At 37.5% G+C, this 21,894-nt stretch overlaps 1 protein-coding gene across 9 annotated transcripts in view; it reads right to left on the reverse strand.

Moving 5' to 3' along the window:
• Window positions 1-21,894, reverse strand: part of RPS6KA5 (ribosomal protein S6 kinase A5) — an 82,143-nt gene that overhangs the window by 16,363 nt on the left and 43,886 nt on the right. For 5 of the 9 annotated variants that reach the window (XM_074824940.1, XM_074824939.1, XM_074824937.1 and 2 more), the window contains 4 exons: window positions 15,281-15,364; window positions 11,547-11,650; window positions 2,004-2,154; window positions 487-648 (listed from right to left, as the gene is read on the reverse strand). In XM_074824940.1, coding sequence (XP_074681041.1) covers window positions 487-648; window positions 2,004-2,154; window positions 11,547-11,650; window positions 15,281-15,364 — 501 coding nt within the window. Of the gene's footprint in view, window positions 1-486; window positions 649-2,003; window positions 2,155-11,546; window positions 11,651-15,280; window positions 15,365-16,067; window positions 16,196-21,894 lie in introns of all 9 variants that reach the window. The other 4 variants (XM_074824943.1, XM_074824941.1, XM_074824944.1 and 1 more) reach the window with 2 other exon arrangements.

The raw sequence follows: 21,894 nt of genomic DNA on the forward strand, positions 1-21,894 counted from the left end.
GCAAGGAGAACTTTGTTACTGACCTGTATATAGTAGTCTAGTAATTAGAGCACTCCGACAGGACATGGAAGACCTACTTTCAACTCTACAGTAAGCTCCCACTTCCCAAAGGAATACCTCAACTAAAGCATAACGTGGACATGGGCAAACTACATTGCTGTTGCTGAACCTGGTAGCCCAGGCTGATGGAGTCAAGATAACAAGACTCATGAGGTACGAAGAATCAATAAAGGACAGACTGACTTTAGTCCAGCAGGTAGGACATTCAGCTGGGAATGGAGACACGTGGAATTTTATGCTTGCAGTAGGACTGCTTCCACTTTTCTCATTTTGCAATTGCTGAACAAACAGTCCTAGGAACTGGGATTGGAAATTCATTGTTAATTCCCAACAACTTAGAAGGCAGGGAGAAAAAAAAGCTAGCTATACACATGGAATTGTTCCAGAAATTATTTTTTTTTAAATGAACGTGAATTCTTAAAATACCTGAAATATTCTTTCTGAAGTCTGAGGGGTTGCTGCAGGAGAGTATGTCGGATCCATTTCTGTAAACTCTTCTGCAAAATTACTGACATCCAATTCATCTCTGATTACCGGTTTAAATGGAGCTGATACTTTTTTGGCAGCTAAATCATCCCAATTCATATTCTAAACCAAAAAGAGGAAAATAAGTTTGAATCAAGTGAAGATTTAACAGAAGCAGATATTGGAAACAGACACTTATCCAGAAACAAACAGTCTTAACTCCATTTGCTATTTTCCACAGGCAGGTGAAAAGCATTCAAATTATGCCCTACTGGTTTGCTTGGGTAAAGACAAGAAGTATCATATTTATTTGTAAGCAGACAGAATCCAGGCTTTTCGGAAAAAAAAAAAAAAATCAACACAAAGAAATTGAACAGTGAAGGTAAGCCAAACAATTAGCATGACAGCCCTTAAATTTATTCCTCTATTTCAGAGAAAACAACATTTGTATTTTTGTAAGCCATAGTGCATGCATGCACTATCTTCAACTTTTCATAGCTGATTTCTATGCTTAATTACTAATCTCAGCTTCCAGAGCCCTGAGAGCATAACGCCTCTGGATTCTTTCTTAAATGCATGGCTAGAAGTAGGAAGCATAGATATAGTAGTTATGAGAAAACAGCCCTATTACTGTAAAGGAGTGGAACTGAAATTATGTCAAGATTAGAAAGTGGTATATGAGGAAAAAATGTATCTTCCAAAACAAATGGTGAATAAAGGAAGTTCAACTTTACTTTGTCAGACTCTCTTATAAGAGGAAGGAAATACAGAAGGGATAAGAAGAAATTCAGAAGTTAAAAAGCCAAGATATTGCTCGTGCTGAATGTTATGATAATTACATTGAAAATATTTATCTGAAAGTTTTAATTTATACTACCAACTCTAAATACTCCAAAATTTATACTAATTAAAATATATATTTAACTTCAGAAGCACCAGAAGTGCATACTTAGTTTTTTCAAGGAAAGCACACAAACAATTTTAACCCCAATGGATGGAACAGTACAGATGTTGTATGCAAATCCAGTTTTTGTCACTGTTTGAAATCAAATGCTAATACACTGCAATCTGAACAGAATTAAAATCTACTAAACAAGACTTATCACTAATGGTGAATTTTATCAATATTCAAATTTTACTAATAATGTTAGTGGCAAACTTTCTTTAAAAAAAACCAAAACACACCACATAATTTAAGTGTTTTCCATTAAACCTTCTGGTTTAAGTAGTGTGAATTTTGGCTGCTTCAAGTAAGTGTTAGAAACAGAGAATATACTAAAAAACCTTGTTGTAGTATGCACAGAATCCATACACATAAACACATGGATATTCTTACTAACTTCAATGCTAGTATTCATACAATTAATATGCCTCTAAACTATTCTATTAACAAAACAACAGCATTTTTTAGACTGGAACTTCAAAGGCACTAACATAGAGTAAGTGGTATCTGGGGAGTTTTGTTGGTTTTTTTTTACCTGGAAAAAGGGATGCTGTTTGATTTCATCAGCATCAGTGGGACCACAACCTAGCCTCTTCTTGGGGTCTTTCATCAAAAGACGCTGAATTATATCCTTGGACAGTGCACTCATCTCTTGTGGATAAGGTGGCTCACTTTTTAATATTCTCCTGTAAAACAAACAAAATAACAATTATTTGGTAATTACTTAATGTGTTGAGTGTTAAATCAAAGAATTGCCATACTGAAGGTAGCATTTAACATTTCACTTAAACTTCTATTGTACCCAAAGACTGAAGGACGACAAATGTGAAATCAACTTTTGTTGTTTTGTTGGGTTTTTTTTCCCCTTAATAAAGGTTTGAGAAAATTTGGACATGCAACATGACATCTATAGGAGATAAATTATATGATTTAATCCACAAAAGAAAAACAATACTCATTTCATACTATTACTGCTCAAAAGAAATCTCATAGCTACAACAGATAGCTCCACAAAGATCATCAACTTGATGCCTAACAGCAGGCAAAAAACCAAAACGAAGTCCAATGTTAAAAATTATTAGAAAATAAAGAGAAAAAAACCCACACCTGGGACATTTGAGGTTTGCCTGCGCCTTGTATATTGTGTGCAGCACTCATGCCCTACTCTCAAAAGAAGGCACTGTAACTGGAAAAGTTTTAGAGAAGAGTAATAAGATTAATCAGAAATACAGAATGTGTTTTCTGATTAATCAGAAATACAGAATGAAGATCTACAAAAAAGGCTAGGACTATCAGCCTAGTGAAAAGGGGAGGTAAGGGGACTGGACATAGCATTCCTCTCAAAACAACAAACAATAAAGAGAAAGTGGATAGGGACCTCACTGTCTCTTTCAACACAAGAGCTAGAAGCCATCAAATAAAGCTAGTGGAAGTTCAAAATCTTGGAAGCCTAAGTAGAATCACATTTCAACACCTATCTTTTATACGTGTAGCTCCCACAGTTTTATATACAGAAGGCAGCAAGTTCTCCTTCAGTTACTCCAAATGTAGATTTTGAAGCTAAGGACTCTGAAGGAAAATTAGGAATGTGCACAGACAACACATACCAAAGACATGTCAACAGGTTTAAAAAGATACACACAAAACCCTTTACCATACAGAATCACAGAACAGTTGAGGTTGAAATGGATGTCTGGAGGTCATCTGGTCCAGCCCCCCCCCCCCCTGCTCAAACATAATCACTTAGAGCCAGCTGCCCACAACCACATCCTTTTGAATATCTCCAAGGAGGGAGGCTCCACCACCTCCCCAGGCAGCCTGTGCCAGCGCTTAGTCACCCTCGCAGTAAAAACCTGTTTCCTGATGTTCAGAGGGAACCTCCTGTGTTTTGGTTTGTACCCATTGCTGCTGGTCCTGCCACTGGGCACCACTGAAGAGAGCCTGGCTCCCCCTTCTTTACACCCTCCTTTCAGGCATTTGTACACATTGATGAGATCCCCCTGAGCCTTCCCTTCTCCAGGTGGAACAGTCTCAGCTCTCAGCCTTTCCTCATCTGTTCCAGTCACTTAATCACCTTTGTAGCCCTTTGCTGGACTCTCTCCAGTATGTCCATGTCTCTCTTGTACGGGGGAGCCCAGAACTGGGCCCAGTACGCCAGGTGTGGCCTAACCATTGCTGAGTAGAGGGGAAGGATCACCTCCCTCAACCTGCTAATTACTTTGTCTAATGCAGCCCAGGATACCATTTGCTGCCTTTGCCTTGCTTTTGCAAGGGCACGTTCAGCTTGGTGTCTATGTATCTACATGCATACTCTCACTGCAGTGACTTGAGAAAGCACGACACATAGAAGTAGTACTTAAGAGTGCCTCCGCTAAACACAGACTGAAAGATTTTGAATCTATGAGAGACTGTGAGGCTGAATTATGAGGTTGTGGCAGCACTAAAATCTCAATCATTATGTCTCTGATAGAGCTTAAGTTGATCACTGCAGGACAGTTCTAAATTCTGTTTAAAGTTACTGCATGACATTCCTTAGAGTCAGCTATCCCATGGGAAATTTTTTATCTTGAAATACGTAACTTCTCGGATTACTCAAAAAATAGATGCAAACAGATTGTTTCCTAAATAATCTTGTCCTGCCAGTGTGGAAGGACAAAAACAAGTTCTATATACACATACCCCAGGGGCTGTTTCTACTGACGTAGTATTCAATTTCAAGCAAACAAAAAGACAAAGCAAGCTAACCTCTTGGTTTAAGTAACAGTGAAATGAGTTAGGAAAAGACAGTCTGAGTTTTTAAATGGATTGTATCTTTAAATGATGTAAGGATGATCAGCCAATAAGGCTCTAAATCACTGCCACTCTGCTAGCAGAAGTAACAGCAACCATAAGCCTTATCTTCAACTTCTGGACATACTTTACAGAAAAGGCAAAGAAAGCATAATATTGCCAAATAACTTCTCAATTAGGGATGTTAATACTAAATTTAAACATCACTAAACAAGAGAATTCTTACACTATAGGACTGGTAGAGAAGTAAAGATTCAGCCTCTTCAGAAATCATCCAGTTTCAAAAAGTGGAAGTAGGTAAGGAAGTAAGAAGTTCCTGTTGTAAGACAGAAGACAGGGCATCTTGATAGCAAAATTACTTGAGATACAGGAGGGCCAACAAAATCTACAATGTCTTCTTAGCTTGAAAAATCACTTCAATTAGAGGAGTCCAAGGTAATGTATTTATCAACCTTTCTGATGACAGAATCAGAAAGGTATGTACAAAGATCCTGGAAAAAGACAAGTTCTCTATGAGCTCTCAGAAGATTGGGGGGGGGGGAAAAACACCCTAAGGTAGTATTTTTTAAAATTGATTTCTAAAGCAATGGGATTGAGACTCTGGGATGTCCTTAGAATCCAAAAGAGAAATTCTAGAAGATTTTCCTGTCTGAAAAATGTCAGAGATTGCAGATGGCCAAGTCAGATAAAAATTTGAAAATATCTCTGAAAAAAGATGCTGAATTGGGATGATTGGTAACATGGGTAACAAAGAGAACAAATGAGTACAATTTCTCTGTGCTGCCTCAGAAGATCCATGTCTGTAGTAGTGATGCTGATAGTGCTAGCAATAAGATTCTTGCCCTTGTCTCAGGCTTCTGGTGCAAATGCAAACATTCACGTAAGAAAAAGAGATTGAAACAAACATAAGCAGTAGAAAATCTTTTATAGAACCCTGCACTGCAGTTACCAGAAAATTCTTAGCCAAAAGAGCTACTTCAGGAGTAACAACACTAGTATCATCCTTCTGACTGCAAATTTCCAGTGACATATTGCATGTCTTCAGTCAGCCTGAGAACTGCAATTGGTTGTGCAGATGGGGCAACTAAGCATAGTCCCAGCTGAAGCTGAGACAGGTTCATAAAGTAACTTTTTGTTTTACTTGACATTCTGCTCTTTGGGTAGAAACCACTCCTTAAATTCCTGGGGAAAGGAATCCCCTATAAAGACTGTATCCGTCCAAACAATTAGCATACATATTTTGCCAATAATAGTTTGTTGTAACACTGTATTTTACCTAATAGAAAACTTCTATGGCGACAGCATCAGTAATTCCTGCCTTTTGCCAAGATTACTATTTTAAATTATTTCTTTTTATAGGCAGAATTAACAATAAAGTGGTATTTAGCAATGTGAAAAGCAAGCTATGATCATATTGAGGGATTCCATCTGTTGATCCTCCTAGAGCCCACTGCAGAGAAGACAGCATTTTGCCATGCTGTACAAGCAGACTTCATCTAGGCTGCATTTATACATGCCAGTGGCATTTGTTCAGAAATACTTTTGAGGTTGACTGATACTATAAAATATTCATGATGCTCTGGTCTGGTTCACCGAACCACACTACAGAAGTAGTGAAGAATGAAGCCAATTCCTTTAGATGTTCCAGGAACGACTTACAGTTAACAGGGAACTGAAGTATGTGAAGTATACACATTAATTAGGATGGAAAGCAAGCTGCCAGCAAAGAAAGACCATATGGGATCAACATGCGAGAGAGCAGAAATTGGTGAAGACTAATCAAGCAGCTTGATCAAGTAGAATCTGGCTTTGCTAGAACAACACTAGTGAAGTGTTGTACTGAAGAATAAGTCACTCAAGGCTATAACAGTAGCCCATAAAGTGTTCAGAGGAAGGAAACTGCATGTGTCAAAGTTCTTCCCAGGATGTCTGTTGTTTCTGAAAAGAAGCTATGACCTTCAGCATCAACCTTCCTTTCCTTTCCTGAATCACCTCCATCCTCTTCTACATTTCATGTTTATGCGGTCCAACAACAGTGACAGAAGTAAGCAGGAAGAATAAAGTATCCCAAGTGGCAACTGTGGTCAAGGCTGCTGAAGGACTACTCTGCTGTATTTTCTGCTTCTCCTAGCCTAGAACAACCCCTCTGAGCTGGGATGAGCTGAGATTAGTCCTGCTGATGAGGGCACCCTGGCTGTACTGAAAACACTTTGAAAGAAACCATCTCTTGCATGAGTCAAGACGGTTACCACTCTGAAGTCCTGGATCATTTCCATCTTATCCTTCTCTATGGCAGACTATGCAGAGCTAGGAGCTAACCTCATTGGTATTGTTTTTCAGGAACTTAAGCTCTGATGAGTTTCTCCCATAAATACTACAGACCAAAAAGCATACATGATAATGTGAAGGACATGCTAACAAATGATAAGGAGGAGGAGGAGATGCTTAATCTTCTATGAGTGGAGGATACAGTAGGGAAATGTCACCTTGACCTTTGGATGCTCCTCCTCTTTATGAGTATCTTCAGAGACACTCCTGTGTAACAGGTGCAGGCTCCTAAGCCTGATAAATCAGCCAAGGAACTCGCTGATTTTGTTACGAAAAATTCATAGAGTTGCCACCACTGATCTGTGCTAGCTCGTAGTTTAAAAATTACATAGACTGACCACAAGTTTCTTATCTGTTCTTTACCAAAGCAGCAGAGATGGGATATGTGTTTGCCAGATGAATAAAACATCCTTCTACAGAAGGCACAGTATTTAAAACCAACCAGAAATGCAAAAACCATGTACCAAAGGCTTATACTACAGCGTCAGTCTAAAGAGAATTTGAAGAAGATTCTGACCTCCTTCATTCCAGGGTGATAATCTTAAGGTCTTAAGCAGGAATGCCCTTGCAATGCTCAATAAAGGCCTTATAAAGACAAAATCTCATTGGGAGTTTTCCAACACAGACAGCAGGTTGCTCCCAGTGGTTAAGATAAAATGAAAGGGGAAAATATGCTGCTAGTCAGAAGCTGAAAGATATTTTCTTAATTTTTCATTTTAATTAACTCTGTAAACAGCTAAAGTACTCAAAATTCTGATGCACTGCATAGCTGACAAAACCCAATTTATGTCAAAGAATATGAAAACACCTGCTGACAACAGGACCAATTTGGCAATTTGACTTATCGACCAATTTTTCTTTTAGCATTAGACTGATCAATCTATAAACTACATTGTAAAAAATTACTATTAAATATATCCACTGAGTGATTGTTTTGAGAAGTAAAGCATAAGCTATGAAAAAACTAAATGAAGATGGGATGCTTGAACAAACTAATGCCAATCCATTACTGGAAATCATAACTATGTAACTTGTTTAAAATAGTAACAGTGAGAAACAAAACTAATTACAAGAAAGGAGGACAAAAAAGTTTAAGACGTGGTAACAATTAGGTGCCAACCAAAGAAAAATTTTATACACACAGAAAAAAACCAAAACCCACAGACATAAAATATGTGATGCTGAGATGGAAGCCACCTTTTACCCTCCACTGCGATTAGCCTGAAAGCAGATGCCTGAACCTGACTGTGGAAGAGATGATAATAAAACATCAGAAATGCAGAACCTGAAGCTTTTTTTGCTTCCACCAGGTAAAAGACACAATCAGACCATAAAAAACTGAAAGGATCACCATAGGCAACCAACAGAAACATTAGGTTTATGCTAGAACTGTTACTATAGTCTATTATCAGTGCCCTCAGAACTGTATTCTAAGCATCACCACAAAGACAGATATCCATCCTGATTTTCAGGGAATAAGAGAAAGCAACCCCAAGCTGTATCCCTGTTAAAGGGCAGAGGGACAAGCTTCCAAAGCAGAGTTTTCATCTTCACATTTGAGAATGACTCTAATGAATGCCCTGTCATCTCAGAACTACTAATACCAGATTCTGCTTTGAGCAGTCAGATCTATACGTGCATCCCCAGTTCTAGGCAAGTCAGAAACTTTGATGTAATACTTAGGACTTTCTTAAAACCATCTGCTTTACTGAAAGGTTGAACTGATCTGTAGGCAGAGCCACTGATGTGATTCACACTAAGTCTAGCATCAAATGGTTTCCTTCATGTGGCAGAGATTTCCTAACTCATTGCTATCTGTTAGAAAAACATGATTACATTATTGTCTAATAGTTCTTGGACTCTGGACTCCCATCTAAGCATATAAATGTTATACATTCTAGGTAGACACCTCTAAGTTCTAGGACAAAATTCCAGAAGACACCATGCAAATTACAAGTTTTTGTAATTTGGATTTAATGACTGTTCTGTCCTTTAAAAAATCTAGCAATCACTGGAGTCTTCACAGGCAGAGAATAAAGAAGTGAATCCCAGTATACACCTGCTATGCATCTTGCCAACAGTTTTATCAAGAAAAGGTTTCTTGCAGAATCATGGACAAAAGATCTTCATAGCATCTAACAGTCAAATTTCAGCTATCCTCCATGAAGTTTAAATAAAGTCTAATCAACTATGTCAAATAAAGAGCATAGGCTGCTATTAGCATTAGTATGCTAACATGGCATCATATGCTACTACAGATCATTTTATAGATGTATATAATAGTTGAAAAATACAGATATCTTTCTATTCATAACCCCAAAGCTGGTAAGATTTTCTAAAATAATACCCCAAAATCTTCATGCTCATTTTAATTTCTTGTATTTATGACAAGACTCTCAAAAGTCAACACCTTAAAATGTATTTGTCTGTCTTTCAGGTCAGCACTACAAATCACTCAAGGTCAAACTGAAAATACCAGGTTTGTAATCAAATCCAGCCCTTGCCTATTCTTTTGCACAACAGGTCCCATCCATGGCTCTGCAGCAATGGAAGTCAATGGAATGTTCAAAAATGAAAGATCTGGGAAGAAGGAAGAAGAAAGGGGAGAGGGCATACTGCAGAAGGAGAGATACATGAATAGTTCTGCGATTTTTTTTTATCAATAACCCATAACACCAAGCATGGGAACAAAAAGTCTTCAGAGACAGAGACATAAGGGAAATTAAAGTATGCACTTACTTCAGTTGCACTTGCCACGAAAAAGAAGTCCACAGTGTTGTCAAAAACGTTATGATAAAAGAACTGAACACAATCTCTCATCAGAAAGAGTAAAAAAGATACAAACCACACAGTAAACTATTTCTGACAGAAGAACTGAACTTAAGAGAACCTTAGATATTTTAGAACAAAACTTTGTGCTCAAATTTAAGAGCAGATAGCCATTGTGCCACAAAAGGGAATAAAATTATCTAAAATTATGTAAGAATACTTCCCACCTAGGTAAAATAAAAGAAGGACCTAGATTCATTTAGAAGACTTTTTTCCTTAAAGTCGGAAAAATCAAAGGCCATGGAAACCATGTTTTCAGGGCTCATGACTGAGTAAGAGAATACTGAATTCTCTACGTCTGCTGCAATTGGCAAGTTAAAGCATATTTAGGTTAGGGAATACAGTCTCTGTATAGAGTAACTTTGCCATCAAGAAAGAAGTTTGTACCAACTCATATCTCTGTGCCAGCGCTAGTGATTTCATTACCCTGGCAACTGTAAATATCTGATGAAGTTATCTGCAATTCAGTTTTTCATCAGTTTAGAGAGGAAAGGAAACTACAAAGATCAAAGATAGTCACGGAGAGAATCTGGAACCTAATTAGTTATAGGTGTAAAATTATCTAGACTCTGCATTCCAATTCAGCAGAAAATTTTATAGAAAAGGCTGCAGACATAATTGAAAGAATAATAAAAAAAGGATATTAAGTGTAAATTGCGAATGTATCCTCAGCGACAAAATTATCAAAGAAAAAAGGAAATTAAGATCATAGCTTCTAGGCCAGACAGGCTTAGAATAAAGACAGGTACTGAAAAGTCAGCTGTTATTTCTTGAAAGAGCTCAGTGTACTCACACTAGAGATAAATACAAGGAGGTCATTTCTGAAAATTCATGAATATGGTAATAAGAATTTCTAAATTTAATAGGCTAAAAGATTTGTAACTCCTTCAGATTTCCATTTAGTAAATCATGGGAGTCAAAATTACCAATTCAGACATGGCATAAGTAAGCAATCAACAAAATTTCTAACCTTAAATAGGTCTGAAAGAGTTAATTTAAGTTTTAACTCCACCATAATGACCAAGAGGGTTAAGTCCTGAATTTTATTTTGTTAATGGATTCCTCTTCCCCCCTATATTTTTTCTAGTGGCTCTCTAAGTCTCCTGTTCTGGTAGAGACCTAGAAACCAATAAACAGGTCTCAATCTTCCAAGAAATTGCATGAATTTATAGCAGAAGTAAAATAAATTATCTAAATAATTGATGCATGTCCTGTTGCCCACTATAACCTTAAATATCAAGTGACTTCAGGTGAGGGTCAGAATCACAGTAGTATCTTTCAAGAGGAGCAAGACTATTCTTAGTTTGGGGACTGGACTTCCAAGCTGATCCTGACAGCGGTTACTGATTTGTGCAATTTAAGCCCTCACTGCCCCACTGAAGAGAAATCCAGTAATAGGAAATGCTCATTTTGGGGGGAATATGTGTTTGGGCCAAGCTTATTACTTTACCTTTTTAAAATGCTCCAATGCTTTTACACGGTACTGAAAACAAACCTTTAAAGCATAGAGATTACTGAACATAACAAAGCTGATAGTCAGGAAGTTTACATGTAAAAATATAAGAATGGTTTAGGTTATTTCATTTCCATAAGTATCATACTAATTTCTTCTCAGATATGCAAGTATTGCTAGGAAAGACCATGTTCTTTGTTTCATGTTATACACTAATAAAATAAATATTACCTGTGACAAAAAGGTGGGAGTACATCCTGACACTTTACACCTGTACTCTGATGAGTGATCTAGCAAGAGCTGACAAAAATCTCTCTAGCTAAGTATATGTTTCATTACATATCAAGATTTTGAATGTGATAATTCTATTCACAAATAATTTCATATCTCATTTTACATCAACAGTAAATATGCAACAGGGTTGAATATCTACAAAGCTGTGGTTCCACCGTAGTTTAAACAAAACAGGTCTGTTCTATTATTTCAATAACCTGCTGAGGCTAATAAAACCTATCTTCTTCCAGATGTCATTCTGTTAAACAGAACTGGAGCACCTAAAATGTTAACGCGGTAGCACTTTCTTCCTAAATTTTAGATTAAAACTCTCGCAAAAGTTGTATTATGGCGTAAGCATCACTTTGTGAGCAAAAACGTATACTTTGCTATTTTGAATCTTACCTAGAAATCTCTGCTTGGGAATTCTTCTCTCCATCAACCGTAAATGGTGATGCTCCAGTTAATAATTCATACATAAGAACACCAACACTCCACCAATCAACAGCCTATAGAACAACAATAATTATCTATGTTATGATACGTTGAAGTAAAATTGTTAACAAAAGAAGGAACAAATCAATGCACCCCGAAAGCAACTAGCAAAGGAAGAGCCCACCTATCAATACAAAGGCAAACGTTGATACAATAAAGCATAAAAAATTGCAGTACTGATTGGAGACATTTTCTATGATAAATTAATTATATTTTGAAATCTCTCCACTTAGCTTCATCAAATAATTTCTCAAGCTGAACTCTTTTTACCACTAAAGTTCCTTCCCCACATCTCTGAATTCAATTTTGTTTTTACCATTGTGAAGCAGTAAGAATTCTAAAACATGCTTGAAATAGCAGAGGAACCTAAGCCTTGCTAAGGAGTAGTGGAACCTGAGCTTTCAGGAGCTTGAGAATGAAACTACAGAATTTTTAAAAAGCACAATTTAAGAGCACAGGTCACAGTTAATCAGGGTATCTGAAAATGCTATGGAATTTTATCTTATATGCCCTGATAACACATGTGATCTTCCGCTTCCCATATACTAATCATATTATTCATATCTCTGATACTCATAGCTTACAAAATATTTCTCTCTTTCAAAAGAAAAGATACTACTATGAGTAACAAAGGAAGCAGTTTAGTCATTTCAACAAAATTAATTTAACTACAGTTAAACTTCCCAATTTTATTTCCATGAAATTTGTAAATCAATCAGAATCACAGAATCGTCTAGGTTGGAAAGGACCTTGAAGATCATCTCGTCCAACCGTTAACCTAGCACTGACAGTTCCCAACTACACCATATCCCTCAGCGCTACGTCAACCCTACTCTTAAACACCTCCAGGGATGGGGACTCCACCACCTCCCTGGGCAGCCCATTCCAACGCCTAACAACTCGTTCTGTAAAGAAATGCTTCCTAATATCCAGTCTAAACCTTCCCTGGCGCAACTTGAGGCCATTGCCTCTTGTCCTATTGCTTATTACTTCGTTAAAGAGACTCATCCCCAGCTCTCTGCAACCTCCTTTCAGGTAGTTGTAGAGGGCGATGAGGTCTCCCCTCAGCCTCCTCTTCTCCAGACTAAACACCCCCAGTTCCCTCAGCCGCTCCTCGTACGACATGTGCTCCAGACCCTTCACCAGCTTCGTTGCCCTTCTTTGGACACGCTCGAGTAATTCAATGTCCTTTTTGTAGTGAGGGGCCCAATGAAACTGAAGTTCTGCTTATGTTGATAACATTAATACAATGCAGGAAGACAATTAGTGAAATGATGACAATTTGGCCTCATATTTTAGGTTTTTTTCCTTCAAGATACACAAAATCTGATGTTTCATATAGTCAGTCAAAAGCATCTAGAAGAATTAGCTGAAGAAGTTTCTGTACTGTTAGTAATTATCTTCGCAAATACACAATGATTAGAGAAAATCCCAAAGAAGAATTTTTTCTTGGCATGTGTTTTTCCAAAAGAAAAGGATGATCTGCAGAATCAGAAATCAACCTTTGGAAAAAAAAAAAAAACTGAAATACTAGAGGAAGTCTTTTACACAAACAATACAACTATCTAGAAGAGATTACAAAACAAAAACATTGATTTTTGAGAGCATAGCATACTAAAGCAATTGCATCTCCTCTTTTTAAAAATAAGATCTTTGAGTGCTAGATATGCAGTAGGTACAAAATACACTAAAAACCTATCACTTCATCACACAACATTGCCAATGGTGAGGCAAAGAGTGTGTGGTTTTCCTGGTTTTGGCTCGGATAGTGTTAATTTTCTTGAGCTGGGAGGGGGCACAGCTGGAGCACCCGATCCAGATTTTGGCCAGGATAGAGTTAACTTTCCTTGATCTGGGAGGGGGCACAGCTGGAGTGCTGGGCCAGGATTGGCCATTGCAGCAGTCCATATCACGTGATATTATGCTCAGTAGATAAAGGAGGCAGGTTCTGTCTTGCTTCAGGTTGACATGGAGGGATCTTTGGTGCGGAGGGATCTTCGTCCTGTCATGATCGCTGCCAGGGGTTGCTGGGTATTGGTCAGTGGGTGGTGAGCAACTGCATTGTGCATTACCCATTTGGACTTTCCGTTATTGTTTTGATTCATTACAATCCCTAAACTTTTTTTCATATCAACCTACGAGTTTCCTTGTGTCCCTCCACTCTCTTCCCGCATTCACTGGGCGGGGGGGAGGGTGAGTGACCAGCTGCACGGTGTTTGGCTGCCGGCCGAGTTCAAACCATGACAGTGGTGTAAGCAATTACCATCACATAGGTAAATGCAGAATTGCCCTTATTTATCAGCTAACATTTGGTATAAAACTGTGAATCTATTTCTTATAGAATACTGTATGGCTCTGCACTACATCCAGTGAAAGTATCAGACAGAACCAAAGATAACAGCACAGAGATTCCTCTTAAAATCAGCAACAATATTGAATTGGTAAACACTTGAGAAAAGAGAATCACAGTTCAAAGTGACTGATGCATTGGAAAGATGCTCTGAAACTGTCAATACTAAACCAAGAAACAGAGTGCAGGAAAGAGCTTCGTAAGTTTGTAAAATTCCATTTTAATAATGACTAGATAAGCAGTAGAGTAGAAGAAGATGCAGAGGTTACAGTGGAGTACAGAGTAGGGGTGAGACAATGACTAAGTGAAAAGACAAAGCCCATTTTATGTTTAATAGAAGAGTCAGGGAGATAATCATTCTGCTGCACTTCAAATTGCCAACTCTTAGCTGAAACACTGCACCCACCACAGTGCTCTCTACCTGAAGAAATACCCAGGCAAACTTAGACCAAAGAGAAGCAGAATGTTGAGAGGAGAAGAAAGAACCTTCTTAGGCAAAAGTCTGACTGAGTCCAGTTAGTCTAGAAAAAGGAGATGGAGGGTGACATAACATTTTCAATTGCTTAAAATGGCTGTTACAAGAGGAACTGTGATCAGCTATATTCCATGACCCCCAAAGACAAGTCAACTCAATCTACAGCAAAAAAGCAAAGAGATTAAATATTTTCCAAAACTTCTCAGTATAGTGATCAAGCAGAATAGCTTGTCTAGGGATACCATAGAATTCTTTTGGGGAGTAGGGTTTTTGTGTTTCAAATATCATCTGTGAACTATGTCTTGATCTTTCCCATCAATTACTGGCACTTTAATTCATAATAAAACTTGAGTCTCAAGCTAAACAGAATTAATTTTTGCAGTCTGAGAACATCTATAACATTAATAGCTCACTTCATACTTCAAGAAAGATAACAGATTCCCCTGATGTACAGTTTTAAAAGTGTATCAGAATTAGCCACAAAACAGTCATTTTTCCACTCTGAACTAAACAGTTTTTATTTAAAAGGAAGTAAGCATAAGCTAAAGTTTTTTGTCCCACTGCACATTTAGAACAAACCTTTAATAGAACACAAATAAGCTTCAATACCTTTATAAATATGCCTTTTACTTAAGATTAAAAACTGAAATACATCATATTAATGCTTTTAAATCTAGGCAATACTCTATTTTAGGACAACCTGAAATAAGGCATGCTTAAATAAGACACTATCACATTTTACAAAAAGCCCTCAAGCTGAACAACAGTGTTGCCTAAAGAATTAATTTCTTTTCAGTAATAAACTTAGATAGAACATACCTTATCATGTCCTGTATCTCCTCCTCTTACAATATCTGGAGCCATGTATTCTATTGTTCCACAGAAGGAATATGCTCTCTCATTCTAGCAAAAAAAGAAAAGAAAAATCATGTCAATCAATTATATTATACAAATCCTATGGGACAGATATGGCTAACAGTTCCAAGATGCTGGCAGCAATTCTTCTCCAAATAGCTCAGAACTGCTAGCTAAATCATATTCCACCATATGTAGAGATGTATCACATAACGCTACACAATATTTAGTCTTCCATGAAAAAATAAAATGTCATAGGTTTGTGTGGCAGTCTAAGATAAGCACACAAAAAATTAACGTTTTGATATTTAAAAAACTTTCCCACAAATCTAAATGATCTATACATTTCAGAACTACACAAGAATCCCCAAGGTAATATAGACACACATTCTGAAGGCTGCAATATCAGTACTCTAGACAACAAATGAAACCTTTCCATTAAAAAGAGCATTTCATTGTAAGATGCACAATTTGACTAAATTGGATACAAGATCCTTTGCGTTCCCCATATTTAGGAATTTATTATGACCTCTTAGAAAAGTAATTTTATTTCGCAACACACACATATATAAAAAAACATAACATTCTCTCAAGAAGAGACTTGGAGAGAGACAAGAGAGAGAAAGAGAAAGGCAGACAGATAGAGTTGTAAATTTAATTTTATTCTACACACTGAAGTTATTGTCTTGATTATGTTCAAAACTAAGCTGCTTTCACAGGCATGTATAATTGTTCCCTGTTAGCGATTTACCTTTGAGGTCAACATGAGGTCATGCTGTACCTTGCTAATGACGAAAGCACATGTGTTTGGGCCATGCAACATTGTTCCTCCCTTATCCTTCAAGCTTCTAGCATTTTGGGGAGAGATCCTGATAGGTCCTTTAAAGAAGAGTGTTCAAAAAAGCAAATATTTCAAAAGTCAGGTTTTACATTTGTAGATTCAGATTTGGAGTTAAAAACAGGTGCTATATAAGAGAATGTACTACGCTAATGAGAGGAAGCTTCTAAAAGTAGAAATAGTGCTTAGTGCTACCCTGAGGCATAAAAATTAAACAGTCCAACAGCATATTATTAAACTGTATTTATTAAAATACATATACTGTGACTGGTTTTTGGGGGTAAAATTCCGAGTTCAAAATAAGTTATAGGCCTCATTTTGTTCAAATACTAACTTGAAATATTAACTTATGAGACAAAACCATAAAATAATAAACTCTTCATGATTCCACTTTATTTTGACACAACTATTGTTTCTCTTTATCCTTTCCAGTACCTGTTATCTAAAAGAGAAATAGTGTGATAAAAAGCTAAAACAAAAACAAAAAAAATCAGAAATTCCTAGCCCTCCATCCTGGCATCAGCCAATCTAAAGCTATTCATATATCCCTCCGTTCATTCTTCCTTCAGCTGGGAGGGAGGAAGGGAGAGGGGAAGGAGAATAAGGAAAAGGAAGGGGAGTGAAAAATACAAAACAGAACTGTTCTTTGCTTGCTACCTCTCCAAAGAGTAAAGATACTGTAGCCAAGCTGAGATTTACGAAAAGAATTTCTAATGCTAATATAGCAAAAGAAATAGATGAAAACTATTATCATTTAGCTAGCTGCAAATTCAGCAAATCATTCCCAAAATTATGGGGTTTTTGTCTCCATGTTGTGTAATAAAGCTAGGCTACAAGATACTACAGTGACAGGAAACAGACTGGGGAGTTGTATATGAATGTATACAGTGGTACAGCAGAACCCTTATGATCTCAGGTACCTTTTGCTGGAGAGAAGGCCCACTGAAAACATTTCAAAACATGCAGGATTATTCGTAGTAGCTTTCTGAGGAACAATTACAATCCCTACTATACAGAATTGGTGGTTTTGATTTTCAATTACATTTCCTTTTTACCTTTTTTACTTTTTGCAATCATTTTAGCTTTTAATATAAAACATGGAACTTCTGAAACAGTATCTGAAAATTAGTTCTTTCTTAAATTCATATCTACAGTATTGTTTTGCCCCTTGCAAACTTCAGTGTTTAAAACACCCAAAATAATTTTGGAGGTTTAAAAAATTGGTATTGTATCATTTAAAATAATCTCTTATAATTAAATTTCAATATTAAAAACTCATACTGTAAGTCACAAATGGGTATTTATAAATTGAAAACACTCTGGGATATGTTTGTAATGAGGTCTATAAAAAACTCAACTTCTAATCCACATAGGTAAGTACTTGTATCCTTTAGCTCTTGCCTCATTTTCAGTTTAGAAGTGGCCTACTGCTGAAATTCAAGGCTGAACAGAGCCAAGACGAAGAAAATACATGATTATCACAAGCTGAGTTCTTAACAAGAAATTAAACAGTAAATTGGAATTCAACATTAGGTAGGAAAAAAAAAATGGACCCACTGAGCATTTTCTTCCTATCAACACTGATTTTCCATTACATATACAAGCATCATAATCCAGAAGCCCTGCTGGCACCAGCTTATGACTGTTACAGGGCGACCATTAACAATATGCACTGATACCAACTATTTATAGTTTCTTATTTAACCACACAAAAAAACTCAGAGAACTACAGCACTCCCCAGAACGTAAACAAAGCTGTCTGAACGCAAAGCATTCTGACTCAACTACAAATTGACACAACTTTGCCCTCATAAGATGCCATAGAAAGTCCTGACTTCAGACAGCTGAAGTCACAAAATCTGGATACTTCTTTGTTAGACACCTCCATTTATGTTTTGTTTTGTTAAATTACAAGCCCCACCAACTACATCTCACTGTTACTTAGAAAACACAGTTTTTATAGTATTAAAAGTTTCACTAGAAATACTTATATACATGTCATTGTTAGTATGTCTCTTAGTAAGGAGTCACTAACAGGCTTTACTATTATGCACTGCATGTGGCTTTAAAACTATTTTTGAAGAATGTTAACTCCAATAAGAGTTTCCTGTTCTGGGCTCCCCAGTACAAGAGAGACATGGACATACTAGTGAAAGTCCAGCAAAGGGCCACAAAGATGATTAAGTGACTGGAACAGATAAGGAAAGGCTAAGAGAGATGAGACTGTTCCATCTGGAGAAGGGAAGGCTCAGGGGGATCTCATCAATGTGTACAAAAGGCTTCTGGATGTGCTTGTGGGCAACTGGCTCTAGGTGACTATATTTGAGCAGGGGAGGGTTGGACCAGATGACCTCCAGACATCTCTTTCAACCTCGGTCATTCTGTGATTCTCTGACAAAAAGTCACTGCAAGTTGTGCTTCACCATTCATATGTGAAATCACATTTCACTCACAAATCAAGTATGCAGCTCCCCCCAAAATTTCAAAATCCAAAACGAAACCCCATTTTGTATTATTCCCCCCTCACAAATTTACATGGCATTCAACTTTATTACATGAATTCAAATTCCAGAATCCACATTATTAATACCTTCATGTTATGAGATGTAAGACAAGAAAGGAAGTTATTAAACAACGACTGAATTTGGATTACCTACTGGTGAATTCTCACTGAACATGCACATCTTGCAAATACGCAAGCTTAAAATTTTTTTTCGTAATGTAGAGTGTTCATTTTCTTCCCTCACTCAGCACACATGCCTTAAACATTGTGGTTCCCCCTTCCAAGTTGCAGAACAGCTAGCAATCAGACACTAATGGAAGGAAACAGAAGTATGGCTAACCCATCTCTAATAAAAATATTGACCTTGTCTTTGAAAAAGTGTCATTATGTTTGTTCCCAATCAACATGCTTCCATGTTTACAGATAATCCAGAGACAGACTTCAGTCTTCTAGCACACAACAGCTCATTTTGATTTGTTGTTTTTCTTTACCAAGTTCAGCATCATTCCTGAATGTTTATGCAATAGCATCGTTTTTAGTAAAGGTATACAAAGTGGCTACTTCAAACCAGTTAGCTGCTTAAAAGTGCAACAACTTTTCATGAACCCACTGATACAAAGAATTTTGTTAAGAGTTCTTGATCAGTGAACATAGATAGGTTCACCTGGACAGCCAGGCAGTTCACTTTGTCCAACCATCCCTCTGTTAAATTAGAAAACCAAGTTATATTCCCTTAACACTTATTCTTCTAGATGAGCTACACACTGGCACCATGGATGTGCCTATATGTGTTACCAGACTCTTCCTAATAAATGCTCTAGTACTACATATGGGGTAGACCTCTAACTTTTCCCACTCCACTTATGGCAATACAAAAAAGATAGTGCACTGCCCTGTTTCCAAGTTCCTTGCAATCATTCTGACTGATCTAAGCATCCTAGTGAAATGTAACTGCTTTAACTTGCTAAGGGACTTTCAATACCATGTCTGTATGATCCCTGCAGCCTTTTCTCCAGATTACCTATTTTAGCATCCCATCTTCCTTTTGCTTCATCAAAAAAGACAGGGTGTAATTTGCCTTCCAAACAGGAAATGTTGACAGCACCTACTCACCAAGCAGCTTTAGGACAGAGAATTAGAATTTTCTGACTGTCCAAGATGAAGAGGTGTAATGTAGATCAGCATTTGTCTCAGAGCAGTGTCTTTGCTAAGATTATGTACAATCACCTTGGCAGGTTGACCAAATTACACCATTTCCAGAGATCAAAAAATCTAGCTCCAAAATTCAATGAGAAGTGCTGACAGAAGGATGGAGGTCTTGCACCATCATGCTCTTGATGATCTTGTGGTATCACCACTTGGTACTACTTTATAAGCAAGGAATGCTAGGTAGGCATTTGAAATCACCTGAAGTTGTAGAAAGGATATGTGTAAACTTTTCTCCTCAAAGACAGAGAGGACTTATGCCTTCAGAGTTCGCTAATGAGTTCCCTCATCAAGTACAAAAATCACATTAACAGTGGCAAAAAAAGCAAGAGGAAGAAACTCCATTTCTCTGCAGAGGTTAATCAAACCCACCACATCTACAGGAAAAGTCTGACTGACAAAGAAACAGTCACTACCAGAATACAAGGATGTGTCCTTGAGAGTACACATCCTAATCTACAGCAATGCAAATTCAGTTTAGCAACATAAGCAATGGTAGCTCAGACAGTTATTAAGTCTTATAACTGTTCAACAGGTCACAAGAGGGTATGTGGGATAAGAACTGTAATTCCAAAGTGAACCACAAGATTTAGATGAGACTTCAGGAGAGCCAAGGAATCACACATGCACAACATGCTCCTGAAAGGCTCATCTCTATTGGGCCAACTGCGTTTGGGCAGCCAACTATTTGGACAAAGGGCTACTCCATTACATCTGATTTAAGAAGTTACTGTGTTAGTTTCCAGTGCCACAAAAAACTCACACAGCCCAGGTTCAATGAAAATGTCTGATCAGTGTCCTAACACATCCAAAAGGGCATGGGAACTGGGCAAAGAAATACAACAGATTCAGGACAGGTATCTCCCAGCACCTAGGGCATGAAGGCCTGCATTATTTTATCACGTGCACCCAAAGATCTGCATCTGAGAAACAAAGTGTTTTTTAATACTTGGCTGAAGACATCTTCAGCTAGGAGGACACAGGTAGACAACTGTCTGAATGTTGGGGCCAAACTAGTATTCATAAAGAAAAACAAGTCTTCTTAGAGCAGAGGACAAGATCCCAAGGGACTGTTACAGGATATTATAACTCCTTCAATGAGCAGATAACATCATTAGTTCAGGGACTCAAAAAAAATCAAGTTAACCATACTCTCTGGAAACTAAGATCTGCATAACTGAAAACTGCATCTTGTGATTGTCATGCTTACTCATAGCATGACAGACAGGGCATCCAAGTCAGCTTGAAGGAAAGTACAAAGAACAGCTTTTGGAGCTCCAAAGCAGCCCCAGAGCAAAAGATGACCCACACTGAAAGGTTCAAGATTCAAGCAGGCAATGGCTGATGCATTTACCTCTTGAGTCAATGGTGTCAGCGGTATGTTGCTGCTCAGTACTAAAGATAAGATTTCTGTTTAGACTTCTGTTGGTCACTAAAAGTTACATCAAGAGAAATACACAATCTATACAAACATTAAGCACAAAATGCACCCATCTCTTGTTAAATCGGCTATTTGTACACAAGACAGACTGGACAGACTGAGCAAACTGGAGCATGCCACCTTTGACCATTGGAAAAATGGGAGCAAAAACAAAAATAAAAAGATCAAACGAAGTCTTAAGAACTCACAAGATCTTGTTTCAGAGGCCTCAGGAACAAAACAAATACACATCAAAGCAAAGCACCCAAACAAAAACATGAAGGCAACCTAGGTGTGAATGCTGGAAAGGGTGAGTTGAGATACAGCTAGCTAACAGAATACTAACATAGGTAAAACAAAACAAAAAAACCCCACACACCTGCAAAGAATAACCAGATGCTCAATCCAGAGTATCTCGCTCAAAATACTGAGGCATAAGCCAAGTATGCTGTTTTATACGTGTGCACTAAGCTTAAGGAGAACATTTATTTGCCATACAAATACTGCTTTGGGAAAATGCTTCAGAGCTTGAGCATTTGTGATTTCATCTCAAAAGCGTGAATGCGTATATGGAAAGCACTCAAGTGTCTTAAAACAGTTATTCTGCAATT

The sequence above is a fragment of the Strix aluco genome, chromosome 4, assembly GCF_031877795.1.
Source record: "Strix aluco isolate bStrAlu1 chromosome 4, bStrAlu1.hap1, whole genome shotgun sequence".
Taxonomy (NCBI): Eukaryota; Metazoa; Chordata; class Aves; order Strigiformes; family Strigidae; genus Strix; species Strix aluco.